General features: G+C 34.6%; 1 protein-coding gene across 15 annotated transcripts in view; it reads left to right on the top strand.

The window, feature by feature from the left end:
• RPS6KA6 (ribosomal protein S6 kinase A6) overlaps nt 1-26785 on the top strand; it is a 192300-nt gene that overhangs the window by 53580 nt on the left and 111935 nt on the right. For 14 of the 15 annotated variants that reach the window (XM_025276979.3, XM_025276980.3, XM_025276986.3 and 11 more), the window contains 4 exons: nt 12993-13109; nt 19488-19569; nt 20318-20398; nt 24830-24909. In XM_025276979.3, coding sequence (XP_025132764.1) covers nt 12993-13109; nt 19488-19569; nt 20318-20398; nt 24830-24909 — 360 coding nt within the window. The remainder of the gene's footprint in view (nt 1-12992; nt 13110-19487; nt 19570-20317; nt 20399-24829; nt 24910-26785) is intronic. The other variant, XM_045164542.1, reaches the window with a different exon arrangement.

Here is a 26785-nt window from a genome sequence, read left to right as displayed (position 1 = left end):
ATACATGTGTTCCCCATCCTGAACCCTCCTCCCTCCTCCCTCCCCATACCATCCCTCTGGGTCGTCCCAGTGCACCAGCCCCAAGCATCCAGTATCGTGCATCGAACCTGGACTGGCAACTTGTTTCATACATGATATTTTACATGTTTCAATGCCATTCTCTCAAATCTTCCCACCCTCTCCCTCTCCCACAGAGTCCATAAGACTGTTCTATACATCAGTGTCTCTTTTGCTGTCTCGTACACAGGGTTATTGTTACCATCTTTCTAAATTCCATATATATGCGTTAGTATACTGTATTGGTGTTTCTCTTTCTGGCTTACTTCACTCTGTATAATAGGCTCCACTTTCATCCACCTCATTAGAACTGATTCCAATGTATTCTTTTTAAAGGCTGAGTAATACTCCATTGCATATATGTACCACAGCTTTCTTATCCATTCATCTGCTGATGGACATCTAGGTTGCTTCCATGTCCTGGCTATTATAAACAGTGCTGCAATGAACATTGGGGTACACGTGTCTCTTTCCCTTCTGGTTTCCTCAGTGCGTATGTCCAGCAGTGGGATTGCTGGATCATAAGGCAGTTCTATTTCCAGTTTTTTAAGGAATTTCCACACTGTTCTCCATAGTGGCTGTACTAGTTTGCATTCCCACCAACAGTGTAAGAGGGTTCCCTTTTCTCCACACCCTCTCCAGCATTTATTACTTGTAGCTTTTGGATCGCAGCCATTCTGACTGGTGTGAAATGGTACCTCATAGTGGTTTTGATTTGCATTTCTCTGATAATGAGTGATGTTGAGCATCTTTTCATGTGTTTGTTAGCCATCTGTATGTCTTCTTTGGAGAAATGTCTATTTAATTCTTTGGCCCATTTTTTGATTGGGTCATTTATTTTTCTGGAGTTGAGCTGTAGGAGTTGCTTGTATATTCTCGAGATTAGTTGTTTGTCAGTTGCTTCATTTGCTATTATCGTCTCCCATTCTGAAGGCTGTCTTTTCACCTTGCTAATAGTTTCCTTTGATGTGCAGAAGCTTTTAAGGTTAATTAAGTCCCATTTGTTTATTTTTGCTTTTATTTCCAATATTCTGGGAGGTGGGTCATAGAGGATCCTGCTGTGATGTATACAGTTAATTGTAGTAGTCTCTCTTTTTTCATTTCTAATTTTATTGATTTGAATCCTCTCCCCTTTTTTCTTGATGATCCCGGTAAAGGATTAACAATTTTGTTTTATCTTTTCAAAGAACCAGCTCTTAGTTTCATTGATCGTTCCTATTATTTTCATTGTCTCTCTTTCATTTATTTCTGTTCTAAACTTATGATTTCTTTCCTTCTACTGACTTGGATTTTGTTTGTTCTTTCTCTACTTGCTTTAGTTGTAAGGTTAGGTTATTAATTTGAGATATTTCTTGTTTCTTGAGGTAAGCGTTTATTGGTATAAATTTCCCTCTCAAAACTGCTTTTGTTGCATCTCATAGGTTTCGGATTGTTGTGGTTTCATTTTCATTTGTCTCTTGGTGTTTTTTGATTTCCTCTTTGAATTCTTCAGTGATCCATTGGTTATTTAGTAGCATGTTGTTTAGCCTTCAGGTGTTTGTGATTTTTTTACAGGTTTTTCTTGTAGTTTATTTTTAATCTCATAGTGTTTTGGTCAGAAAATATGCTTGATATGCTTGCAATTTTCTTAAATTTACCAAGGCTCACTTTGTGGCCCAGCATATAGTCAGTCTTGGAGAATGTTCCCTGTGTACTTGAGAAGAATATGTATTCTGCTGCTTCTAAATTGAATGTTCTATAAGTATCAGTTAAGTCTATCTAGTCTTATGTGTCATTTAAGGCCTATGTTTCCTTACTTATTTTCTGTCTGGATCATTTGTCCATTGATAAAAGTGGTGTGTTAAAGTTCCTTACTATCATTGTATTACTGTCAGTTTCTCTCTTTATGGCTGTTAGTATTTGCTGTATACACTGAGGTACTCCTGTGTTGAGTGCATATATATTTACAACTCTTATATCTTCTTCCTGGGTTGATCCATTGATCATTATGTAATGTCCTTCTTTGTCTTTTATAATAGTCATTTTAAAGTATATTTTGTCTGCTATGAATATTGCTACTCCAGCTTTCTTTTGATTTCCATTTGTATGGACTACCTTTTCTGTCCCCTCACTTTCAGTCTGTTCGTGTCCCTAGGTCTGAGGTAGGTCTGTCTCATGTAGACAGCATATATACAGGTCTTGTTTTTGTATTGATTCAGCTGGTTTCTATCTTTTGGCTGGAGCACTTAATCCATTTACCTTTAAGGTAATTACTGGTATGTATCTTCTTGCTGTCATTTTCTTAATTGTTTTGGGTTTGTTTTTGTAGGTCTTTTTCTTCTCCTGTTTTATTCTTTTCTCTTTTTGTTTGATGGTCATTTTTGTGTTGTGCTTGGGTTGCCTTTTCTTTTATATATGTGTATCTATTGTAGTTTTGGGGTTTGCTGCTCCCATGAGGTTTTGATATAGCAGTCTATATGTGTACAAAGTTTTTTAAGTTGCTGGTCTCTTCCCCACCTAGAGGAGTTCCTTTAGTATTTGTTGCAAAGCTGGTCTGGTAGTACTGAATTCTCTTAGCTTTTGCTCTTTGAAAAGTTTTTGACTTCTCCATCAAATCTGAATGATAGCCTTGCTGAACACAGTATTCATGGTTGTAGATTCTTCCCTTTCATCACTTTAAATATATCTTGCCACTCCTTTCTGGTCTGCAGAGTTTCTGCTGAGAAATCAGCTCATAACCTTATCGGTATTCCTGTGTATGTTATTTTTTGTTTTTCCCTTGTTGCTTTTAATATATTTTCTTTGTCTTTAATTTTTGTCAATTTTATTATTGTGTATCTTGGCATGTTCCTCTTTGGTTTTATCCTGCTTAGGACTCTGCACTTCTTGGACTTAGGTGATTGTTTCTTTCTCACGTTAGGGATGTTTTCAGCTATTATCTCTTCAGACATTTTCTCAGGTCCTTCTCTCTCCCTTCTCCTTGGACCCTTCTAATGTGAATATTGGTGTGTGTAATGTTGTCCTAGACGTGTTTTGCTGCTGCTGCTACTGCTAAGTCACTTCAGTCGTGTCCAACTCTGTGTGACCCCATAGACGTCAACCCACCAGGCTCTCCTACCCCTGGGATTCTCCAGGCAAGAACACTGGAGTGGGTTGCCATTTCCTTCTCCAATGCATGAAAGTGAAAAAGTGAAAGTGAAGTCGCTCAATTGTGTCCAACTCTTAGCGACCCCATGGACTGCAGCCTACCAGGCTCCTCCATCCATGGGATTTTCCAGTCTAGAGTACTGGAGTGGTGTGCCATTGCCTTCTCCGAGAGGTGTCTTAGACTGTCTTAATTTATTTTCATTCTTTTTTCTTTTTTTAAATTTTATTTTATTTTTAAACTTTACATAATTGTATTAGTTTTGCCAAATATCAAAATGAATCTGCCACAGGTATACATGTGTTCCCCATCCTGAACCCTCCTCCCTCCTCCCTCCCCATACCATCCCTCTGGGTCATCCCAGTGCACCAGCCCCAAGCATCCTTTATTCTGTTTCATGGCAATAATTTCTACCATTCTGTCTTCCAGGTTACTTATCTTCTGACTCAGTTATTCTGTTATTGATTCCATCTAAAGTATTTTTCATTTCAGTTATTGTATTGTTCATCTCTGTTTGTTTGTTCTTTAGTTCTTCTGGGTCTTTGAGCATTTTTTACATCTTCCCAGTCCTTGCCTTCTTTCTTTGAGATCCAGGATCATCTTCCCTATCATTTTTCTGAAATCTTTTTCCAGAATGTTGCCCGTCTTCACTTCGCTTGGTTGATTACTGGGGTTTTATTTTGTTCTTTCATCTGGGACATAATCTTTTGCCGTTTCATTTTGTTTAACTCACTTCAGTTGTGGTTTTTGCCCCACAGAGTTCAGAATTGTAGTTCTTCTGCTTCTGGTGTCTGTTTCCTCATAGATGAGGCTATATAAAAGGCTTGTGGAATCTTCCTAATGGGAGGGACTGGTGGTGGGTACAGTTGGGTTTTGTTTCCCTATTGGGTAAGGCTGTACTCAGTAGAACTTTAATCTGCTTGTATGCTGATGACTGGAGCTTTGTTCCCTTCACGTTGGTTGTTTGGCCTGACTCTGTCCAGCACTGGAGCCTACAAGTTGTTTGATGGAGCTAATGGTGCCCTTCAGGAGGGCTCATGCCAGTGAATCTTTCCCAGAACTGTTGCTATTAGCATCTTTGTCCTTGAAGTGAGACACAGCCACCCCTCACCTCTGCAGGAGACCCTTTAATACTAGCAGATCAGTTTGACCTGGTCCCTTATGGGGTTATTACCTTTTGCACACGTAAGACTTTGTGTGTGCCCTCTAAGAGTGGAATTTCTGTTTTCCCCTGTCCTGCTGAATTCCTGTAGTCAAATCCCAGTGGCCTTCAAAGTCAGATGCTGGGGATTCCTCTTCTCATTGTTGAACCCAGGTTGTGAAGCCTGACAGAGGGCTTGGAACCTTTACTCTAGTGGGAGAACTTCTGTGGTGTAATTGTTTTCCAGTTTGTGGGTCACGCATTTGGTGGATATGGGATTTGATTCTGTTGTGACTGTGTCCCTCCTTCCATTTTGCTGTGGTTTCTCCTTTGTTTTTGGGTATCTTTTTTGGTAGGTTCCAACGTTTTTGTATTGATGGTTATTCAGCAGTTAGTTGTGATTCCAGTGCTCTCACAGGAAGGGTGAGAGTAATCCTTCTACTCTTCCATCTTGAGCTAATCCCCCCTTTTCAAAAGACTTTAAATTGATTTACATTTTTATTACAGAGATGTAGATGTTACATTTAACTGAAAATATATATTCAAAAGGACAAAACTGATTCCTGATATTTTTAAGCCCTAATTTCTAATTTTAAAAACCATTATTGACGTTTCTCTCATAAGAATCCTTTAAATACTCTCTCAGAAGTATGTTTTACTTAAACTTATATGTAGCCATAAGTGGGGAATATGTTAAGTTGAAGTGCCTTTTTCCTATATGGTTTGTTTTTCCTTCTTCTGTTTATCTTTCCATTTAGCTTTGTTGTGCTTCAGTATTTCCCTTTCAAAGTTGATGCTTGCTTCTGCTTTTTATTCATTTATTCCCCTCCCACTTTTTTTTTTTTAATGGAGCCACTATACTACAAACTCACAAAACTCTTAAAGAAAATTATGGTTCAACTAAATGCTAATGGACAACTACTGTAAAGTGGAGTAACATGCTGCATCATGAGGTATGCAAAGGTTAATAGTACAAATAAGTTTAATAACTTTAATTGTTATAGATGTTTTGTGGTTTTCAAACTTCTTAGTTGAATCTTATAACCAAGATCTGAAATGGTTTGGGCAGGGTTATTCCCATTTTATATATGAGGGAACTAAAGAGCCAATTCTAATAAAAAAAGTAGAATAAACTGACCTAGGTGGGAACCAGTTTGCCACACTTGTTTTTCAGTCACCAATACAAATTGATACAATTTTGCAAGGCTAAGTATTCTACAATTACTTTCCAACATGTACATCATCTGATCTGTTTTAGTCCACTCTAGTGGTGTTTTGACATTTACATTTTTGCCGTTATTCTTATTTCAAAGTATGATGATACTTCATTTGGTTTACAGTGATCCTGGATTATTCACTCTGTGACAAGGGTACATCAAGATTCTTTTCCAGATTTCTGCATGTATGTTTTAACAGATCTGTAGTTTAAGTGCTTCTTGAAATTTCAGATTGATAAAACTAGCCTATCAACCCACCAATAAAGCAAACAAGTGGATGTTGCTTTATTACATTAAAACCCCAAATTTAGACTTTAAAAATCTCTCTTCTTTTGTTTTGATGTGTTTTCTGGAGATATCAATGCTCAGTTCCACAGTCCTATGAAACAGTTGTAATAGAAGTATGGTTTCCTAATAGATTGTCATCAGATCTTTCTCCTTCTGATTAACATGTGATTTCTTCCTCCTATTAAAATCAGTTGTCAAAAAATGGAGCAGTAGTGTATTTGGTAGTTTGCTTTATACTTTATCAGTATGTTTTTCCAGTGTTAAAACATTGTTGGCTCCCTAAATTGAAAAACATGAACACAAATTTTAAATGTCAGAACATATTATTTTGCTTGCAGTTGAACCTTTATAGTTTTTCTGTTTATCAATAATCACTATGATGTTCCAAAAAAAAATTTCTAACTCATAATTATCCTTGCCTAAAATTTGTCATTTGATGTTGAAAACAAATATTAGTCCCTATTTCAAAGTTATTAAATCTTAATTTTACATTACCAACTTTTTTTATGCAGATTAACTAAAATTAGGTACTGTGTATTAGTGTTCTAGGGCTGTCATAACTAAGTGCCACATACTAGGTGACTTAAACAACAAAGTTGTTTTCTTTCAATTCTGGAGCCTATAAGTTCAAGATGTTGTCAGGAGTGGTTTCTTCAGAGGCATCTCTGCTTGACTTGTAGACGGCTGTCTTGACTTGTAGATCGCTGTGCCTTCACATGCTTTTTCCTGTGTGTGTATCTGTGCCCTGATTTCTTCCTTTTATAAAAACACCAGTCATATTGGACTAAGGCCCACCCTGTTGACCTTTAAACACCCTATCTCCAAATACAGTTACATTCTGTGGTACTGTGGGACTTCAGCATATGTATTTTAGGGGACATGTTTCAGCCCATTATATATTATATACCTTTTTGTCTTGTTAAGGAAAATGATATTTCTGATTGCATTCACTTTCCTCAAGTCCTCAAGTCCCAGTATATAGCTTAGTAACTAATGCATAGCATGTGCTTTATGAGTGTTCTTGATTTTTTGAGTGAGTAAATAAAGAATAAAAGAGTATTATGAGAAGCTAAGTATCATGAGAAGATAAGATATTAATAATACAACATTATTATACCAAGATAGGAAAATTTTTTTCAAAGATGATTCACTCTTAGGAAAAAAATGGATCACTGATAAGTTCATTATTACCTTATTTTGTGTTAAATTGCTGCCACTCTCAAGCTTTCAGAATGGTATAGAACCAGAAGAAAGTGAGGTGGAGGAAGGAAGGAGGGTTGAAGATGGCAGGGGGGAGAACATTTAAATAGTGAGCATTAATAAATGTAACCTTGGGGAAGCTGAGAAGTGTTGGGTAATAGACAATAATAGGGCAGGGAGCAGATGAAATAAGAAAGACCAGAATTGGAAGTGATGACACGGAAGGGTACCAGATAATTTGACAAAGCCAAAGAGCTTGTTGCATACAGATACTAAAATAATTTTGTAGTAATTAGCCAATTGTGTGTGTGTGTATTTGTGTGCACATGTTATCTAACTATATATATCTTGGTGCTCAGTTGCTCAGTCGTGTCCAACTCTTTGCAACCCCTGCTGAACTCCTCTGTCCATTGGATTCCCCAGGGAAGAATACTGGAGTGGTGGCCATTTCATCCTCCAGGGGAGTGCCTTAAAAAATACATATGCCTGAATTCCCGTTTTAGTGCTAATGAACCATAATCTCTTAGGGTGTGACCCACACTTGTGTATTGAATAAATACTCTAAAAGTAATTTTTTAAAAAACTAAAACATTTGTAAATTACTGTCTAAAAGGCAAACTAGCCATAATTTAGTAATGTAATACTTATAGCTATTTGTCTGGGAACATATATCTATACAAGGCAGATGGCCAGTCAATAAGTTAATATCAGCAATTTTTATTTTTTTTAATTTTATTTTATTTTTAAACTTTACATAATTGTATTAGTTTTGCCAAATATCAAAATGAATCCACCACAGATATACATGGGTTCCCCATCCTGAACCCTCCTCCCTCCTCCCTCCCCATTCCATCCCTCTGGGTCGTCCCAGTGCACCAGCCCCAAGCATCCAGTATCGTGCATCAAACCTGGACTGGCAACTCGTTTCATACATGATATTTTACATGTTTCAATGCCATTCTCCCAAATCTTCCCACCCTCTCTCCCTCTCCCACAGAGTCCATAAGACTGTTCTATACATCAGTGTCTCTTTTGCTGTCTTGTACACAGGGTTATTGTTACCATCTTTCTAAATTCCATATATATGCGTTAGTATACTGTATTGGTGTTTTTCTTTCTGGCTTACTTCACTCTGTATAATCGGCTCCAGTTTCATCCACCTCATTAGAACTGATTCAAATGTATTCTTTTTAATGGCTGAGTAATAGTGCAGATTCTGGGGTCATTATGCCCTTTATTTATGTTGAGTATAGCACAGTATAATAAAAATATGAATCATGGGAAATTCCCTGATGGTCCAGTGGTTAAGACTCCATGCTTCCAGTGCAGGGGACATGAGTTCAATGCCTGGTTGAGGAACTAAGATCCCACATGCCACATGACCTGGCCAAAAAAAAAAAAATACTACTCATGAATAATATGGAAAATTATTTGTATTCCTCACACTCTAAGGAAAAAATGTTTATATTATTAAATTTAGATATATTGTTATCACAAAGTCAGTTCTATTCAAATTTGACATAATTCCATTATTCTGAATGAATCTGCTGTTTCCCCATTTCCTTAATGTATTTTAAAAAATAAATTCGTCATACATATTTTTCTGTTTTTTAAAAGGTAATTAAAGATAATTTTGAAGATTCTTACTGATTTTACCTTTACAAAGTTAAAATCTTTCTTCTTAAAAGTAAGTTTTTTTCCATTCCCATTTTATGAAATTGGTTGGATTGTTTTGGACTGTCCACTCCCATAAGGTCAAACAATTATTGTGCTAAGCATTAAGAATGCAGAGTTGAATGTGATATTACCGGATACAGGAAGCTCACTGTTTAGTGGGAAAGACAAGGTAATAAGCTGTTAGTTATATGGTGGCTGTCTATTGGGAAAAGTCTTTGCTAATCTAGAGCATTTTCATGTCAGAAATTTTATTGTGTAATACTGCTAAAAATCGAAGGACATATTGCATTTTTAAATGGTAGACATATATGGATTTTAATTAGAAGAGGCATTAGACAGATATTTCCATTCAAAGACTTGCTTAGTTTTGGTGAAACTAAGTAAGATAGAGTATAGCTGTTTTTTAGCTCTGAACATTTTTTAAAAATGATGTTATGACCCAGGTTTTAATGATGATTGTAAACGTGGCAGAAACTGAAGTGCCTTATTAAACATAAAAATACTGTACTGTGTTCAATATAATATCACAGACTTGGAGAGGACCTTAAAGAACAATCTAATGTAATTTTTGTTATGTGGGAACACTGAGGTAGAGTGGTTTGTGATTTGGCCAAGGGTGCTTAGCTTATGAATGACAGAGCTAGAAGCAAAACTTAGTCTGTGACTTTTCCACCAGTGTTCTTTCCACTGGAGAAAACTCCCAATAAATTATGTTTATGTTACAGTCCATACTTTGAAGACTTTTACTGCATTCATAATATGTGGTATAAAATCAGCTAATTGTAGTATTAATGAGTATGCAATTTGATGTTGCTTTTGGTATACATATATGCAAAGATACATAAATATATGCCATACTTTAATGTAATTACAAAATGTCAGTTACAAAACATAGGTATTTGCATTAAAAAAAGTCCTTAACATTTTTAAAGAAAAGACCCCTTTTCAAAGAGGAAACTCACTCTCATAGCTACTTAAAAGTGTCTAGTGAAATACTCTTTTGATGTATAAGAAACATCCAGGGACAAGCTGCTTGTATATCTTGGAAATTAATCCTTTGTCAGTTGTTTCTTTTGCTATTCTCCCATTTTGAGGGTTGTTTTTTCACTTTGTTTAGTTTGCTTTGCTATGCAAAAGCTTTTAAGTTTAATTAGATCTCACTTATTTGTTTTTCTTTTTGTTTCCATTATTCTAGGAGGTGGGTCATAAGGGATGTTGCTATGATTTATGTCATACTGTGTTCTGCCTATATTTTCTTATAAGAGTTTTGTAGTTTCTGGTCTTACATTTAGGGCTTTAATCCATTTTGAGTTAATATTTGTGTATGGTATTAGGAAGTATTCTAATTTCATTTTTTTGCACATAGTTGTCCAGGTCCTCCAGCACCACTTATTGAAGAAACTGTCTTTTTCCCATTGTATATTCTTGCCTCCTTTGTCAAAGATAAGGTGCCCGTATGTGCGTGAGGTGATCTCTGGGCTTTCTATCATGTTCCATTGGTCTGTACTTCTGGTTTTGTGCCAGTACCATATTGTCTTTATGACTGAAGCTTTGTGGTATAGTGTGAAATCAGATAAGTTTATTCTTCCAGTTCCATTCTTCTTTCTCAAGATTGCTTTGGCTATTTGGGGTTTTTTGTGATTCCATATGAATGTGAAATTTTTTGTTCTAGTTCTGTGAAAAATGACATTGGTAATATGATAGAGATTGCATTTAATCTGTAGATTGCTTTTGGTGGTATAGTCATTTCCACAATATTGATTCTTCCAACCTAGGAGCGTGGAATATCCCTCCATCTGTTTATATCATCTTTGATTTCTTTCCTCAGAGTCTTATAGTTTTCTGTATATAGTTCTTTTGTCTCCTTGGATAGGTTTATTCCTAGATATTTTATTCTTTTAGTTGCAATTGTAAATACCAGAAAAACAAACAACCCAATCAAAGTGGGCAAAAGACCTAACTAGACATTTCTTCAAAGAAGACATACAAATGGCCAATAAATACATGAAGAGATGCTCAACATCACTCATTAGAGAAATGCAAATCAAAACTACAATGAGATATCACCTCACACCACACAGAATGGCCATAATAAAAAAATCCACAAACAGCAAGTATTGGAGAGGATGTGGGGAAAAGGGAACCCTCCTATACTGCTGGTGAGAATGTAAATTGATATAGCAACTATGGAAGACAGTATGGAGATTCCTTAAAAACTAGGAATAAAACCATCATATGACCTAGCAATACCACTTCTAGTCATGTACCCTGAAGAAATCAAAAGTGAAAAAGATACATGTACCCCAGTGTTCATTGCAGTAGTATTTACAATAGCCAGGGCATGGAAGGAACCTAGAAGTCCATCAACAGAGGAATGGATAGAGAAGCTGTGGTACATATATACAATGGAATACTACTCAGCCATGAACGGAATGCATTTGAGTCAGTTCTAATGAGGTAGATGGACCTAGAGCCTATTATACAGAGTGAAGTAAGTCAGAAAGAGAAAAGCAAATACCATGTATTAACACATATATATGGAATTTAGAAAGATGGTACTGACGTATCTGTTTATAGAGCAGCAATGGAGATCCAGACCTAGAGAACAGACTTATGGACAAGGGTCGGGGAGAAGAGGGAGAGGGTGAGGTGAGTGGGGAGAGTAGCATGGATGCATATACACTAACATATGTAAATAGATAAACAATGGGAATTTGGAGTATGACTCAGGGGACTCAAACTGGGTCTCTGTAATAACCTAAAGGGATGGTAATGGGCGGGAAGTGGGAGGGAGATTCAAGAGGGAGGGGACATATGTATACCTATGATTAATTCATGGTGATGTATGACAGAAGCCAAACCAATATTGTAAAGCAATCATCAATCAAAAGTAAATATTTAAAAAAAGGAACATCCAGGAGCATATTTTTCAGAACTGATACTTCATTTCTGACTGATTAATGAGTCCTAATACCTAAAGCTAAAATTACTCTGTTGGATTATATAACATGGTAGTTATTTTAGCTACCATGAAGCCTAACTTACTTGGGACCATACTCTTGTCCACTTTGGCCACAGTCACCATTGGTTAATGAGTTAATTAAAAGGTGAATTGATTGAGAACATTTTTGCCATCCAGACCCGAATTAATACAATATAATGGAAAGCTACCACGACTTCTAGACATCATGATTAACTAACTAGTCATGTGAACTTAAACTCTGTGGGTCTCAGTTTTCTCCCCTATACAGTCAGAAGTTCGGATAATATATCCCAGCTCTTGTTATTTTGTGATATGTAATACATCTGAAAATTTGTTTTTTTTTTTTAATTCTTACTACTGTGCTGGGGGCTAGAATTACGGTTCACCTGAGTGTAGTCTTGATATATAGAGTCCTATATCAAGGGGTAGAAACAGTTCCAGGGTGCCTTGCCTTCTGCCTGACCCAGTTGGTAGGAAATTTGGCATATAATTTATCAGTGTATGTAAAATTTCAATAAAAGTAGGCGTATGGCCTGGAAACATGTTTGGGCTTTGCAGATTTTGTTTATCCACGCCAGTTTCTTTTCCAATGATATGAATAGCTGGACATTTAAATATTTGTATATTGCTGACTATTTAAAATATTATAATGAAAGAATTCTTGAGGTTCACAGTTTTTGTCATGTCACAATTTACAAGGTTTTTTTTACTTTCTCTGCATGTACTAGTGAAGGTCTTAAAAGGCGACTCTTTCAGTTGTTGCTTTTTTTTTTTCTATCTCTGCTTGGTTGGAACAGAAGCTGAAGCACAGATTTTGTATGCTTCTGTTTACATGAAATTATAGAGGTTGTGGTGTTATCTGTGTGTTACAAAACCCAGGAAATGGGGATGCTAGTAGGCAATGACAGCCCACTCCAGTACTCTTGCCTGGAAAATCCTATGGATGGAGGAGCCTGGTAGGCTGCAGTCCATGGGGTCGCTAGGAGTCGGACACAACTGAGCGACTTCACTTTCCCTTTTCACTTTCATGCATTGGAGAAGGAAATGGCAACCCACTCCAGTGTTCTTGCCTGGAGAATCCCTGGGACGGGGGAGCCTGGTGGGCTGCCGTCTCTGGGGTCTCACAGAGTCGGACACGACTGAAACGACTTAGCAGCAGCAGCAGCAGCAGTAGCCCATTAAACTCTGTGCTAGATTGAAGGAGTTAGACATTAAATTATTTCTGTTGTGATTTCTGGTTCTAAATGGAGCTAATCATAAGATGCTGTAACTATATTTGAGTATTGCTTGGATTTCTTTTTACAGGATGAAGGAGTTGTTAAAGAAATCCCTATTACTCATCATGTTAAGGAAGGATATGAGAAAGCAGATCCTGCGCAATTTGAGTTGCTCAAAGTTCTTGGTCAGGGATCCTTTGGAAAGGTAATGAATGCTTTTTTCCCTCATTTGTTTTTCTTTTAAAAATTTAGCAAAAAATTGAACTCATAGGTAGAAATCTGGTAAATTTGCCATTTCTAAATTATGATACATCCAAAGGAAGGTCTAATTTCACTCCTTTTCTGTCGTTTTTTAAATCCCATTTCTTTATATTTCTCTGTAATGTTTTCTAATCCCCTGGGATAATTGATTTCTCAAGGACAATATATAACATGCTATTTATTTGCTGCCTAAATCAAGAAAGTTTGAGTTTTGTAAAACAGGTCTTCTTTCTCTGTTCACATGCTGTCATGATCTCAGCTTTCTCTTGGTGATTTTTTCCTTAGCTCTATCACAGAAGTCAGAATGCATGTATCAATTCATGTATGAATGCATGAATTGTTAATTTATCATCTGTTATAAAAAATGTGTGAATGTACAGCTATGGTAAGTACTGGGTAATATAGGGATTATATAAAACTCCTACCTTCAAAGGGCTTTAATTTCAAGGGAAAAAGCAAAATTAAGGAGGATAAACTCTGACACTCATTATTAAAATTGGTTATTCAGTGCTTACTGATACATGATTATTAGGAAAGAAGTTTGTAGATCTGGTTCCTGAGTTTTGTATACCTAGCATCTAAGATACGAAAAATATTACATATAGGTATTAAGTAACAGCATGTAGGAAACAGCAACAACAGCAGTTTAAGGGAAGGAAGATAGTGAGAAAACTACTAATTTCTAATTTTAGGGTGGCTGAGATTTAGTTTCAAAGAGGAAAGTAAGGCAGTTGAGCATTGCTTATTTATTATGCTCTGAAATATTTTAAAAGAAAGACAATTATTGAACACCGGGTTTGTGTATACCACTTTTAAAGTAACATTGATGAATATAAAGTAGACGTTAATTGTCAAGTAATCTGATATCTGTGCAATATAAAATACAACATGTAAAATATAGAGAAACATTTTTCAGGATACAAAATGGACAAACTGAGGTGGATTATTGTTTGGTAGTGAATTGGTACAAGAGGTATATGATGACAAGGAGATAGGACTTGACTAGTTATGCTGGGGGAGAGTAAAACTAGAAGGAGCTTTTAATAGATGTGTGTATCTGTGTGTGTGGTGGGGGGAGTGTATTTATAGAACTGACCTGTAGAGGAGGCATGTGCATCCTGAATACCTTTATTTTTTAAAGTTACTAAAAGTACAGTATTTTTAAAAAATATTTGCATACTATTTCTATGATGTTAATTTTAGAAGAACAGAGATGAATTTCTTTTATATCCCCAATATATAAATGCTTGCATATTAACTTAAATAAAATCTTACCAGGCAAACATTTCAAGCCATTAAAAGTATCTGTCTTGTTATTTGATACACACACACACTTATCCATATGTGTATTTATTTATATCCAGCTTTGTTCCAGAAAGGATTTAAGGCTTTCATAAATGAATACTAAAGAAAATAAAAATAAGTGGGGATGATGATGGAAGCAGAAAAATTAGAACAGGAAAGATGAGTTGAAGCCAGGAATAAACTCTCTTGTTCACAAATGCATGGTATAATGGCCTCAAATTTTTTGGCCTCATTATAAAGAGGCTGATACATTTAATTGTATGATTATTGACAGAATCTTTAAGAAATATATCAAACAGACCAGAGAAATTTTTCTTATGGAGCTTCATAAAGAAAATACAGTATAACATAATGAAATCTCTTCAATAACATCTTCACACTGAATATAGAAACATGCTGACAAGTTGTCAATGTGGTCCTTAAAAAATTCAGGGAACGTTCAGCTTTGTGCAGGAACTTTGATTTAACAAGGATATCATGGAAGCCCTTTTAAAAAATTCCTAATACTAAAATACAGAATAGTGACCCTTGTGCAGGTCATCAACCAAAGAAATATTAAGGAAGTGGCTTATTTTTTCCTTCTTAGGATGTGAAAACACTTGCTTGTCAGTATTACATCATTTGCGTAGGCATTGTGTGGTTGGGACTTGTTATATGCCAAACCTAGTCAGGAATTTGGCCAAGGCTGTGAATCAGATAAGTGTAGGAGCAATTCCAAGAAAATTTGAGCTGTAGTCTTATTTATAAGATTTCCTATGAAAGTTCCATTGTTAAAATGCAATAAATATATTTTAGCATATATAAACCTTTGTGACATTAAATATCTATACAATCTATTCAATCAGGAAAAATACTATGAAAATCAGTTGTAAAATTGTATTTTAAAGATGCATGTATTATCATAAAAGATGCATATAAAATTCTGTAGTAAGCACATCAAGTAATGTGTGGATTGAAATGAAGTATACCAATCAACTTATGTTGTTGTTGTTTAGTTGCTAAGTTGTGCCTGATTCTTTTGTGACCCCATGGACTATAGCCCACTAGGCTCCTGTGTCCATGGGATTTCCCAGGCAAGAATACTAGTGTGAGTAGTCATTTTCCCCTTCAGGGGATCTTCCCAACCTCAGGATCAAACCTCTGTCTCCTGCTTTGGCAGGCAGATTCTTTACCACTGAGCCACCAAAAGATGCATATAAGATTCTGTAATAAACACACTAAGTAATGTGTGAATTGAAATAAAGTATACTAAATAACTTATTTATTTTAAAACACAGTAAAATAAAACACATGAAAACATCTTTGGCATTATTAGACTAGCCTTTCATATATTTCACATGTCAAGTCATATTTACATAAAACATACATTTTAACATTCCTTTGTTTTTGCTTTTGTGATAGTAAAACCTTTAACTATAGGACTTAAAAATGAATTTTTGAAAATATCAAACCCTTGTAAGTAATTGATTAAGTATATGTGTTTACAACTTAAAATTTCTTGCAGTTGGTTCTTTATTTCCAATTAGTGTTAAAACTGTGCAGTTTTTCACTTCACTTCAGCCAGCAAATACTTCTTAATGAAGTCCATATGACAGAGAGAAAGTATGTTGGAGTAATTCACTCATTCATTTCTCTTTTGAACAATTTCTGAGAATTGGATTAGGGTGGTTGTAAAGAAACCTCTCTTATTTATTTTTTTAATTAATTAATTATTTATTTTACTTTAAAATATTGTATTGGTTCAGGAGAGATACGTTTTTGGATAACAGTAATTTGAAATCATGCAGCTTCTGTAGTTGATCATGGGAAGAGAGTAGAATGAGATGATGTTTTCTTATGCTGAGAAAGTTCATCCATTAGACCTGAGAAGAACAAATCAGGTAATGAAAAAATAAACAATTACTTCCCTAGACTGTGAATGATGGCTTCTATTAGATGCCATATTGAGATATTTGTGAGTGTTTTAAGAGATAGGGGAACAGTGGCCGCTTTGTGTGTCTTTTCAGAAAACCTGGACTACTGTTTTCTTCCTTCCTTAATTGCCTCTTTTTACCCTCTGTATTCCATTCTTTTCAGCCCCACTAAAGGCTGTGTTCTAGAATAGTAGTTCTCGAAGTGTGATCTTACTACCCTTGGACATCCACAAGACACTTTCATGGAGTCCTTAAGAACAAGACTGTTATAATAATGCTAAGATATTATTTGTAAATTTTTTGGCACTTTGGCACAATCCAGGAAGTGATTTTAAGCTATCAGTAATCATTATGACCTTCACTGCCACACATAGTTAGAAAAATACAAGTTTTACTTAAGAATGTTCTTGATGAGGTGTTAACAGTTATTAGATTTCTCAAATATCAATCCTTGAGTATGCTTCTTTTTAATATTGTGGGATGAAATGAGAAGTACCCAAAGTACTTTAGCTGCACACCAAAAAATATGATTGTCTCAAGACAGAATACTTGTGAAGTTTTTTGAATTGTGAGCTACACTAGACACTTATTTCATGAAATGTCATTTTTCCATGAAAGAATGATTGACAAACTATAATTACTTAAATTTGGGCATTTGGTAGATGTTTTCCTCAAAAATGAATAAGTGAACCTGTTACTTCATGGAAAACAACTTAGTATTTTAGCCAATGATAAAATTTGAGCTTCAAAGCAAAAAATTAGAATTTTGGCCAATTTTTATTTTCCACTGTGCTCAACATGTTCTCAGTACTCAAAAGACTTTCCTGATGAGATTGCTACTGTCAACATTTGGAAGATCTGCATAACTCAGTGAACCAGTGCTTTTTAGTTGACAAACACATGATGTTATCAAATCAGCCATCAGTGCAAAATCCATTCAACATGTCCCATAGACCAGTGGGTTATTATGTAAAAGAATATGGACAGTTAATTGATGTGGTTTCAGATTTTTCACTGCAACTAATCTTTAAGAAACTTCTACTTGTCAAATTCTTGTGTCATATCAAAGAAGAATAACCACAATTATATGAAAAGGCTATTAAAATACTTCTCCCTTTTCCAGATATGTAACTGTGTGAAGCCTGATTTTCTTCTTATAATTTAAGCAAAGCAGTTTAATTGCAACAGATTGAATGAAGAAGCAGATAAAAGAATCCAACTATTTTCTGTTAAGCCAGATATTAGGGACTTGTAGAAATGTAAATCAGTGTCAGTCTTCTCAGTGATTTCTTTTTTTTGGTTTGTTTTGGAAAAAATAGTCATTTTTATAAAAAATATTTATATTCACATGTAATAAGTTTATTATTTTTAATCAATAAATACATAGTTAATTTTTTGCTGTGATTTCTAATACAGTAAATATCAGTAGTTATAACCCACAAAAACAAAAGTACTTTGGAGTGATCAGTAATTTTTAAGTTTGTAAAAGAATTCTTGAGACCAAAAATAATTGAGAAATGCTTTCTTGGAAGAAACTGAGGAAGAATGGAGTCATCACTCATGAAATGACTTGACTCCTTTGTTGTCAATATCTTGATCACCTGATATTGATTAGAAAAAAGGAAACTGTTTATCAACATTTATTTGTCCATGTCATTAAAATTGAATGAAAACTAAGTCTGGTATTTAGGGTTAATGCCATTTACTTTGAAGCTTTTGTGTGTATATTATGGCAGTTAATTTAATCTGCTTTTTAGAAACTGATATAGACTGAAATCAGCTATACAAATACATATAAGTCCATGGTTTTTCACTGGTGAAATAGGAAGTAATGGTATGCAGTGGATTTGGAGGAAAGGGGGAAAAAAAGACTGGTTGGTCTAAATACAAAGTATGAGAAGCACTACAATAGATAGTGTGAAAATCGATAAAACTGAAATGGTCCTTGAGTTTAGGTCTGATACAAGAATAGGAGAAGGAGAGATTAAGTAATGATTAAATGAAGTAATGATTAAATGAACCCCCCCACTTGCCCAGTTGGCTGATATATAATTATCACATAGAATATTTTGAATAAAGAATTTTAAGCTCTACCATAGGAAAAAGACAAAAATTACTTAGAAGCTCTCCAATCTGCAGTTTTATGTATACAAATTAGTTAATTTAATCTCATTTTAAATTTATCAGCATTTGAATAGAGCTTGTTAGAGTTGAGGATAGCAGGTTGAGGCAGTGAACACCAATTTAAAACTGGAAACAACCCTTTAATAGTAAATACCTGTTATGAAACTATAATATACTCATATTTATCTTCATAACTGAGGCTTTCTAAAACTTACCTTATAATGAATCATTTCTTGGTTTGAAAATATAAGAAATTATTACTTTAAGCTTAATCAGAAACTTTCACTTTTTTATTGAAATATTCACCATTATGATTCTTTCACTTAGAAGATAGTTAAGAATTGCCTCTGATATCTTATTAGAAAATAAATTGAAAATTTTAGTCACTCATTCTTGTCTGACTCTTTGTGACCCCATGGACTGTAGCCCTCCAGGCTCCTCTGTCCATGGAATTCTCCAGGCAAGAATACTGAAGTGGGTTGCATTTTCCTCCTCATCTTCATGACCCAGGTGTGGACCTGGGTCTCCTGCATCACAGGCAGATTCTTTACTGTCTGAGTCACCAGGGAAGCCCTATTAGAAAATAAAATACCTGGTAACTTATAAAATGGACCAATAGGAAACTAGAAATGAAGGTGTCAAATTAACAGTAATTAGATTTATTTGTTCCATATTAAGAAAACAAAAAGGAGCTTGTGTCTTATAAGGAGTTCCCTTAGCTCAAATTGTCTTTCATTATATTATTTATCTCTTATATCACAAACTTCTCAAATGTTCTTTTACATTTTCTTTTCCACATTGGGATGTATGAGCATGTGATTAAGTGAATGAAAGTGAGAAAGTGTAAACTAAGTATAATTTATAGGGAAAGGTATATCTTTATACAATTAGAGAATATGTAAGGCTATTTGTATATGCTAATATATATGTATAGCAGGAATGGCTTGGGATGTGAATTTCACTTTTAAATCTCTTATTAGGTATTTCTTGTTAGAAAGAAGACCGGTCCCGATGCTGGACAACTCTATGCAATGAAGGTGTTAAAAAAAGCTTCTTTAAAAGGTAGAAGATCAGAAAGCTTATTAAAATAAAATGTAAAGCTTGTTTTAAGAAATGTGCTATGTATTGCCTATATGAGTAGATTTAGTTTCCTTTTAACATTAGTAATTGTTATTTCTAGGTTTGAGGATGGGGAACACGTGTATACCCGTGGCGGATTCATGTTGATGTATGGCAAAACCAATACAATATTGTAAAGTAATTAACCTCCAATTAAAATAAATAAATTTATATTAAAAAAAATGATATTGACATATACTTTAATTTAGTGAGAGTGTATCCTGGTAAAAAAGAATTAATGGGATAAAAAGTGATACATTTTATTTAATATAAAGTGAACTTGTTTTATTAAACTATATTCTTTTTCTTCAAGATTCTTATTTTTTCTGTTCCATCTGTTGGTATTACATATTGAGAAGGCACAGCCACCTGCATACACTTATATATACTGTCTTCCAGGCTGTGATAACAATAACACTGTGCTCAGTTTAAATCAGAGAACTCATTTGAACACTAATATATAATGCTTATCCGCCAAATAACACTGTGGCACTTAACCCATCTCTAGATCTAAACTGAATTTTTTAGCTTTTATACTATGGTAATTACTGCCTAGGAATATTGACTTCAAATTCAGGCACTTACAAAGTTATATTTTAAATTTCTATATTTGTGTTTGGTGAATTATTGATGGGCTCTCTACTAAAATTATATACAAGAACAATATACTCTAACCTTCTGTAATTTTTAGTTCGAGACAGAATTCGGACAAAGATGGAGAGGGATATACTGGTGGAAGTAAATCATCCATTTATTGTCAAATTGCACTATGGTATGTAATCTTTTAAAAAAAATATGGAACTAGAGAACTAAGATTTCCTTTCAGACAATAATGTAACATAAGATAAATACTTCGAACAGGAAATAAATATGGAATGATTCAATACTTTCAGCTGTGTAAAACATACTTATCTGAAATAAGAATTAATATCCAGCTTTTAGTTGTTTTTCCTGTATTTGTTGGTTAACTTGTCTAAGGTAACAAGATAGTGTCTTTTGACTACTCTTGTCTAGTAGAATTTCTGTACTGTACTAGGCTGTACCTCTAGGGATCTTAGGCTATAAACTACTGTGATAATTTATTCAAAACATTCTTGTGTTTGAATGGGTTCCTCTTACATGTTCATAATGATCATATTAGTCTTATTTCCTCATCCTGTTGAAGAGGACCATATGGTATACTAGTCTATTTGAGTTATTTTTTCTTATATTTAGAGGGAGAGGAATACTAGTGAAAAGCAATAGGTACAATGGAAAGAACATGAATTTGGAGTCAAGAATTCTTTTTTTTTTTTTTAATTGAGGTATAGTTGATTTACAGTATTATATGTTTCAGGTGTACAATATAGTGATTCACAATCTTTGAGGTTATATTCCATTTATTCTTATTCCCTGTGTTATACTATATATTCTTGTAGCTTATTTATTTTATACATAGTATTTTGTACCTGTTAATCCCATACCCCTATCTTGACACTTTCCCCTACCTTTCCCCATTGGTAATCACTAGTTTGTTCTCCATAAGTTTGTTCCTTCTTTGTTAAATTCAAATTTTTTGATTCCAAATGTAAGTGATATCATCCAATATTTGTCTTTGTAAGACATATTTCACTAGGCCTAATACACTCTAAGCCCATCCATGTTGTTGCAAATGACAATATTTCATTATTTTTTATGAGTGAGTAATACTCCATTGTGTATGTGTGTGTAGATGTATGTATGTGTGTGTGTATGTATACACATATATATTTTCCACATCTTTAATACATTTACCTGTTGATGGATATGTAGGTTGCTTCCATATATTGTGTACTATAAAAAATTCTGCCATGAACATTGTGGTGCATATATTTTTTTGTGGCAATATTTTCATTTTCTTCAAATATATACCCAAGTGTGGAATTGCTGAGTTATATTTTTATTCTTTTGAGGAACCTCCATACTGTTTTGCACAGTGCTTGCACCAATTTACATAACTTCTGACAGTGTACAAGGGTTTCATTTTGTCCACACCCTTTCCAACATTTGTTATTTATAGTCTTTTTCATGGTATACATTTTTGATGGATTGAGATGGTATCTCATTGGTGTTTTGATACTCTGATGATTAGCGATATTGAACATCCTTTCATGTGCTAGTTGGCATTCTGTATGTCTTCTTTGGAAAAATGTCTATTCAGGTCTTCTGCCCATTTTTAAAATTGGGTTGTTTGTTTCCTGGTGATGAGATATATGGTCTGTTTATATATTTTGGATATTAGCTCCTTATTAGTCATATCATTTGAAAATATTTTCTCAAATTTAGTAGGCTGTCTTTTCAATTTGTTGATGGTTTCCTTTGCTGTGCTAGAGCTTTTTATTCTAATTAGGTCTGATCTGTTTATTTTTGCTTCTGTTTCCTTTGCCTTAGGAGATAAATCCCAAAAAGCGTTGATTTGATTCATGTCCAAGAGTGTTCTACCTATGTTCTTTTCTAGAAGTTTTATGGTTTATGGTCTTACATTTAGGTCTTTAATCCATTTTGAGTTTATTTTTATATATGATGTTAGAAAATTTCATTCTTTTACATGCAACTGTCCAGTTTTCCCAGCACCACTTACAGAAGAGACTCCCTTTTTCTCTTTTGTATATTCTTGTCACCATTGTTGCAGATTAATCGATCACAGGTGTGTGGATTTATTTCTGGGCTCTCTATTCTGTTCCATTGATCTATATGTCTCTATTTATGTCAGTACATACTGTTTTGATTTCTGTACCTTTTAGCATGGTCTGAAGTCAGGGAATGTGATGCCTCTAGCTTTGTTCTTCTTTTTCATGATTGTTTTGGCTATTCAGGGTCTTTGATATTTCCATACAAATTTTAAAATTACTTGTTCTAGTTCTGTGAAAAATGCCATTGGTATTACAGTAGGGATTGCATTGCATCTTTAGATTGCTTTGTGCCGTATGGTCATTTTAACTAGTAATTCTTGCAACCCACGCAGTTCTGAATTTTAATAATGGCTCCATTGACAATTTATTGTATGCATGAGATTATGGCATTTAACTTCCCTGGGGAATTCAAAGGCAAAAATTACTGATCCAGTCTACTATGTTGCTCTTGGTTTTTTAAATTTAGATGAATAGCAGGCATTGATTTTATTTTTAGGTAATTTTGACAAATATGCATTATAGTAGTTATTCAGTTCAGTTCAGTTCAGTCGCTCAGTCATGTCTGACTCTTTGTGACCCAATGAACCACAGCATGCCAGGTCTCCCTGTCCATCACCAACTTCCAGAGTCCACCCAAACCCATGTCCATTGAGTCGGTGATGCCATCCAACCATCTCATCCTCTGTCGTCCCCTTCTCCTCCTGGCCTCAATCTTTCCCAGCATCAGGGTCTTCTCCAATGAGTCAGCTCTTCGCATGAGGTGGCCAAAGTATTGGAGTTTCAGCTTCAACATCAGTCTTTCCAATGAACACCTAGGACTGATCTCCTTTAGGATGGAGTGGTTGGATCTCCTTGTAGTCCAAGGGACTCTCAAGAGTCTTTTCCAACACCACAGTTCAGAAGCATCAATTCTTCGGTGCTCAGCTTTCTTCACAGTCTGACTCTCACATCCATACATGACCACTGGAAAAACCATAGCCTTGACTAGATGGACCTTTGTTGGCAAAGTAATGTCTCTGCTTTTTAATATGTTGTCTAGGTTGGTCATAACTTTCCTTCCAAGGAGTAAGCATCTTTTAATTTCCTGGCTGCAATCACCATCTGCAGTGATTTTAGAGCCCCCCAAAATAAAGTCTGACACTGTTTCCACATCTATTTGCCATGAAGTGATGGGATCAGATGCCATGATCTTTGTTTTCTGAATGTTGAGCTTTAAGCCAACTTTTTCACTCTCCTCTTTCACTTTCATCAAGAGGCTTTTTAGTTTCTCTTCACTTTCTGCCATAAGGGTGATGTCATATGCATATCTGAGGTTATTGATATTTCTCCCGGTGATCTTGATTCCAGCTTGTGCGTCTTCCAGCCCAGCGTTTCTCATGATGTACTCTGCATATAAGTTAAATAAGCAGGGTGACAATATACAGCTTTGACGTACTCCTTTTCCTATTTAGAACCAGTCTGTTGTTCCATGTCTAGTTCTAACTGTTGCTTCCTGACCTGCATGCAGGTTTCTCAAGAGGCAGGTCAGGTGGTCTGGTATTCCCATTTCTTTCAGAATGTTCCACAGTTTATTGGGATCCACACAGTCAAATGCTTTGGCATAGTCAATAAAGCAGAAACAGATGTTTTTCTGGAACTCTCTTGCTTTTTTGATGATCCAGCAGATGTTGGCAATTTGATCTCTGATTGCTCTGCCTTTTCTAAAACCAGTTTGAACATTTGGAAGTTCACGGTTCATGTATTGTTGAAGCCTGGTTTGGAGAATTTTGAGCATTACTTCCTTTACTAGCAAAAATCTGGTATTTTTCACCCATTATTCTTTCATTCCCCATTACCCAAATGGAATGAAAGTAGTAGTAGTATCTAAAGATCTCCTTCCTTGAATCTCTGGGATATCATTAATCACTAAACACCAGTTTTATGCAAAATATTCTGTTAAAATCAGTAGGCTCTAGAGGAGATATAATCTCTGATCTTAAGAAATTTTGTAATCTATAGGGAACACAGACATATAAGACCAATTAATTTTATAAATCAAAATAGTTTAAGGTACCATAAGATATAAATAAAGTACAATGAGATCTCAAAAGTAGTAGCAAGTAATTCTGATGGGGAAGAGTATAAGGACGCTGTGGGGAAATGTGAAAAGGAGGAAGTCCTTAATAGAAGAAAGGCTCTTAATAGAAGAAACAGGGGGTGACATTTTTGTTGAGCTTGACAGAATTAGTAGATTTTCAGTATATGGGGAGGTAGAAATCAGGCAATTGCAGTGGATTATGATGCTTCATAAATGTGGAAAAATGATGATCTTACAAGTTTCTGTGTAGAGCTACAATGTAGAACATCTGATATATTCTGGAAAGGGGTTTATAGCTTTTCAATGCTAGTTTTAATTTCAAAATAATGTTACTGAATAATGGACCATGTAAGTAAATGGTTAATTTCAGTATAGTGTTCGGTGATAAAATTCTAAACAGCTATATTAAATAAAAAGCATACTAAGCTTTGTAAGCCTTAAAAATTGTTACATCTGCACTTTAATTTCTAATTAGCCTTTCAGACTGAAGGGAAGCTGTATTTAATATTGGATTTTCTCAGGGGAGGAGATGTCTTCACAAGATTATCCAAAGAGGTGAGTATTTGTAAATTTTTGCTATATTTTATTGAAACAAAACTAAGACATTGTGTTTGTTGTTTTGCTAAGTACTTTTTGCTATGGAAATTTTAAATATTCTTTTTTTTTTGGTTACATACTATTTCATGAATGTGCCAGTTAATGGCATTTTCTGACTGTCATTTAAATCATTTCAATGCGTTACTCATTTTTCTCTTAGGAATAAGATCAGTATAAATAATTGGATGAAGTAGATAGGGGCAAGCCTAGGACTTTGGCTACTTGAGCTACCAAAATAATTTTGAGAGTAAGCTTTAATTTATTCATGTTTAAAACAGCTTTAGTGAGGTATAGTTGACATACAACAAACTGTACTTACTAAAGTACATGCTTTGATAAATTTTGACATTTGTGTAAACTTATAAAACCATCAATACAATCAAAATAATTAGTTTATCCATTGTCCCCAGCAATTTTCTTGTGTTTTTTTTGTAATGCTTCCCTCCTGCCCCACCACTACTGAATCTGCTTTCTGTTACTAATTGGTTTGCATATTCTAGGACTTCATATAAATGAAATCATATGGTATGTATTGTTTTTTTGTCTGGCTTATTTAACTTAGCATAATTATTTTGAGATTCATTCAAGTTGTGGCGTGCATCAGTAGTTCATTTTTATTGCTGAGTGGTGTTCCACTGTATAGGTACACAATGATTTGTCTATTCATTAATTTGTTGATGGATATACATTTTTTTCAATTTTTGGGTAATACTAATAAAGCTACTAGAAACGTTCATGTATGGACTTTTTTTTTTTTCATGGTTAAATATCTAAGAATATAATGACTGGTTTATATAGTAGGTCTATATTTTAACTTAAAGATACTGTCAATCTATTTTCCAAAGAGGTTGTATAATTTTTACATTCTCACCAGCAGTATATGAGAGTTTCAGTTGTTCCACATTCTTACCAACACTTGGTATGGTCAGTCTTGTTTTAATTTTGTATATCTGATAAGTGTATGGTGACCTTATTGTGGTTTTGAATTTTTATAGCCCTAATGATTAATGATGTTGAACATCTCTTCATGTGCTTATTTGACATGTATGTATTTTTTTTTTGATAAAATATCTGTTTAAATCTTTGGCCCATTTTTATTGGGTATTTTTAGTTACTGAATTTTGAAAGTCTTTATATATTTTGAATGCTAGGTCCTGTATCATGTATGTTTGAAAATGTTCTCTTCTGGTCTGTTGTTTATCCTTTCATTCTCTTTAACAGTGTCTTTCAAAAAGCAGAAGTTCTTAGTTTTGATGATGTCTAATTTATAATACTTTTTTCCTTTTATGAATGATAGTTTTTGGTGTCCTGTTTAATGAATGTTTACCTCATCCCAGGTCACAAAGATTTTCTCTTATGTTTTCTAGAAGTTTTCAAGTATTTGGTTTTATATTTATGTTTATAATCAATTTTGAGTTCCTTTTCATATATGGTGTTAAGTATGTGTTACAGTCCTTTTTTCATAGTTATCCATATTTTACTGATACATAAGAAATGTTGAACTGTATTTGAGTTTTGAAAATAGAATCCTTTTTATTTCAGGCATTTTTAAAAACTTTTAATTTGGAATTTGGGTATAGCCGATTAATAATGTTGTGATAGTTTCAGGTGAACAGCTGAAGGAACTCAACCATTACATCTTGTCCTCTTTTTGCATATAGATATCTCATTGTTTTAGCATCATCATTGGAAAAGACTGTGCTTTCTTCCCCCTTATGGATCACAGTCATTTTTGGCAAAGGGGCTTGTGTAACTCAGTGAAACTATGAGCCATACTGTGCAGAGCCATCCAAGATGGACGGGTCATAGTGAAGAGTTCTGATAAAATGTAATC

This window comes from Bubalus bubalis, chromosome X (assembly GCF_019923935.1).
Source record: "Bubalus bubalis isolate 160015118507 breed Murrah chromosome X, NDDB_SH_1, whole genome shotgun sequence".
In the NCBI taxonomy this organism is placed as follows: Eukaryota; Metazoa; Chordata; class Mammalia; order Artiodactyla; family Bovidae; genus Bubalus; species Bubalus bubalis.
This window is presented reverse-complemented; position numbering and strand designations above follow the sequence as displayed.